Source organism: Mitosporidium daphniae (genome assembly GCF_000760515.2).
Source record: "Mitosporidium daphniae strain UGP3 chromosome Unknown contig-414, whole genome shotgun sequence".
NCBI classification, from domain to species: domain Eukaryota; kingdom Fungi; phylum Microsporidia; genus Mitosporidium; species Mitosporidium daphniae.
Genome location: NW_013546384.1, coordinates 1 through 874, shown reverse-complemented (window position 1 = coordinate 874; position 874 = coordinate 1). Strand labels below are relative to the sequence as shown.

General features: G+C 40.8%; 1 protein-coding gene across 1 annotated transcript; it reads right to left on the bottom strand.

Moving 5' to 3' along the window:
- Positions 1 to 874, bottom strand: DI09_416p10 (uncharacterized protein; the record flags this gene model as incomplete). The annotated part of the gene is made up of 1 exon (XM_013382195.1): positions 1 to 874. A coding segment is annotated over one exon (874 nt), but the record flags the coding sequence as incomplete, so codon positions are not given.

Sequence of the window (874 nt, the reverse complement as noted above, 5' to 3'; positions counted from 1 at the left end):
TGGAATAATCCTTCAAAATGGCTCCAACATCAAACAATGCTGTTGTGTTAAATTTCAAAATAAAAGCCATCAAAGCATCAAATTGATGATCCTTGCGCATAGCAATACCAAGGCTCTTGATGGGAGTAGCATAATCGTAAATTTCGGGGTAATTTTTCGTGTAGCAAGGTCGAGGAGGAAAGGCAAACGAGTTATGGATTCGCCTCTCGATCACAGAGGACTGGCTGACATCAATGTCAACATTGGGGATCACTTTAAAGTTCTTCCAATTGTATAAGGTGCCGCTGTATGCAAGGATCTGAGTGCAAGACAAGATAAATTCAATGGCAGATGATACGATCTGATGAGGAGATGTCTTGATACCTTCGATTACTACATTCCTCAAAAAGACTTTGAGATTATCATTATTTTGATATATTTTTTCCCTCAAAAGCTTGAAGAGCCCCAAAACAGATGACTTGGTTTCCCTCTTGATTTCTTCTAGTTCCTCATAATCATAATAGAGCTCCAGGGCAGAATAAATATTTTTCTCTGTAAACAACAAAGGCGGCTCACTGAGACCTTTCATCTCGTTTTCAAGGTAAAACTTTATCGAAATCGCAATCGCGAACATCTGGTTTCCAAAGCTGCTGCCCTCTCTTGGTGTATTTGCCATCGAATATGGGATGGGATATGGAAGCGGGGATTCCATGGATGCTCCATACCCGACATTTCGGATCTTTTCCCAGCAATTGACAAAAAGGTGATCAACTATCAGCGCGCGATTTTCCTCGCTGGTTTTTGACAAAATATCATTGAGCACCTTTTTCAATATCTGTTTGAAAGGGCCCACAGTAGATGGCGTAAGAGGCTCCTTGATCTCAAAGATGGTGAT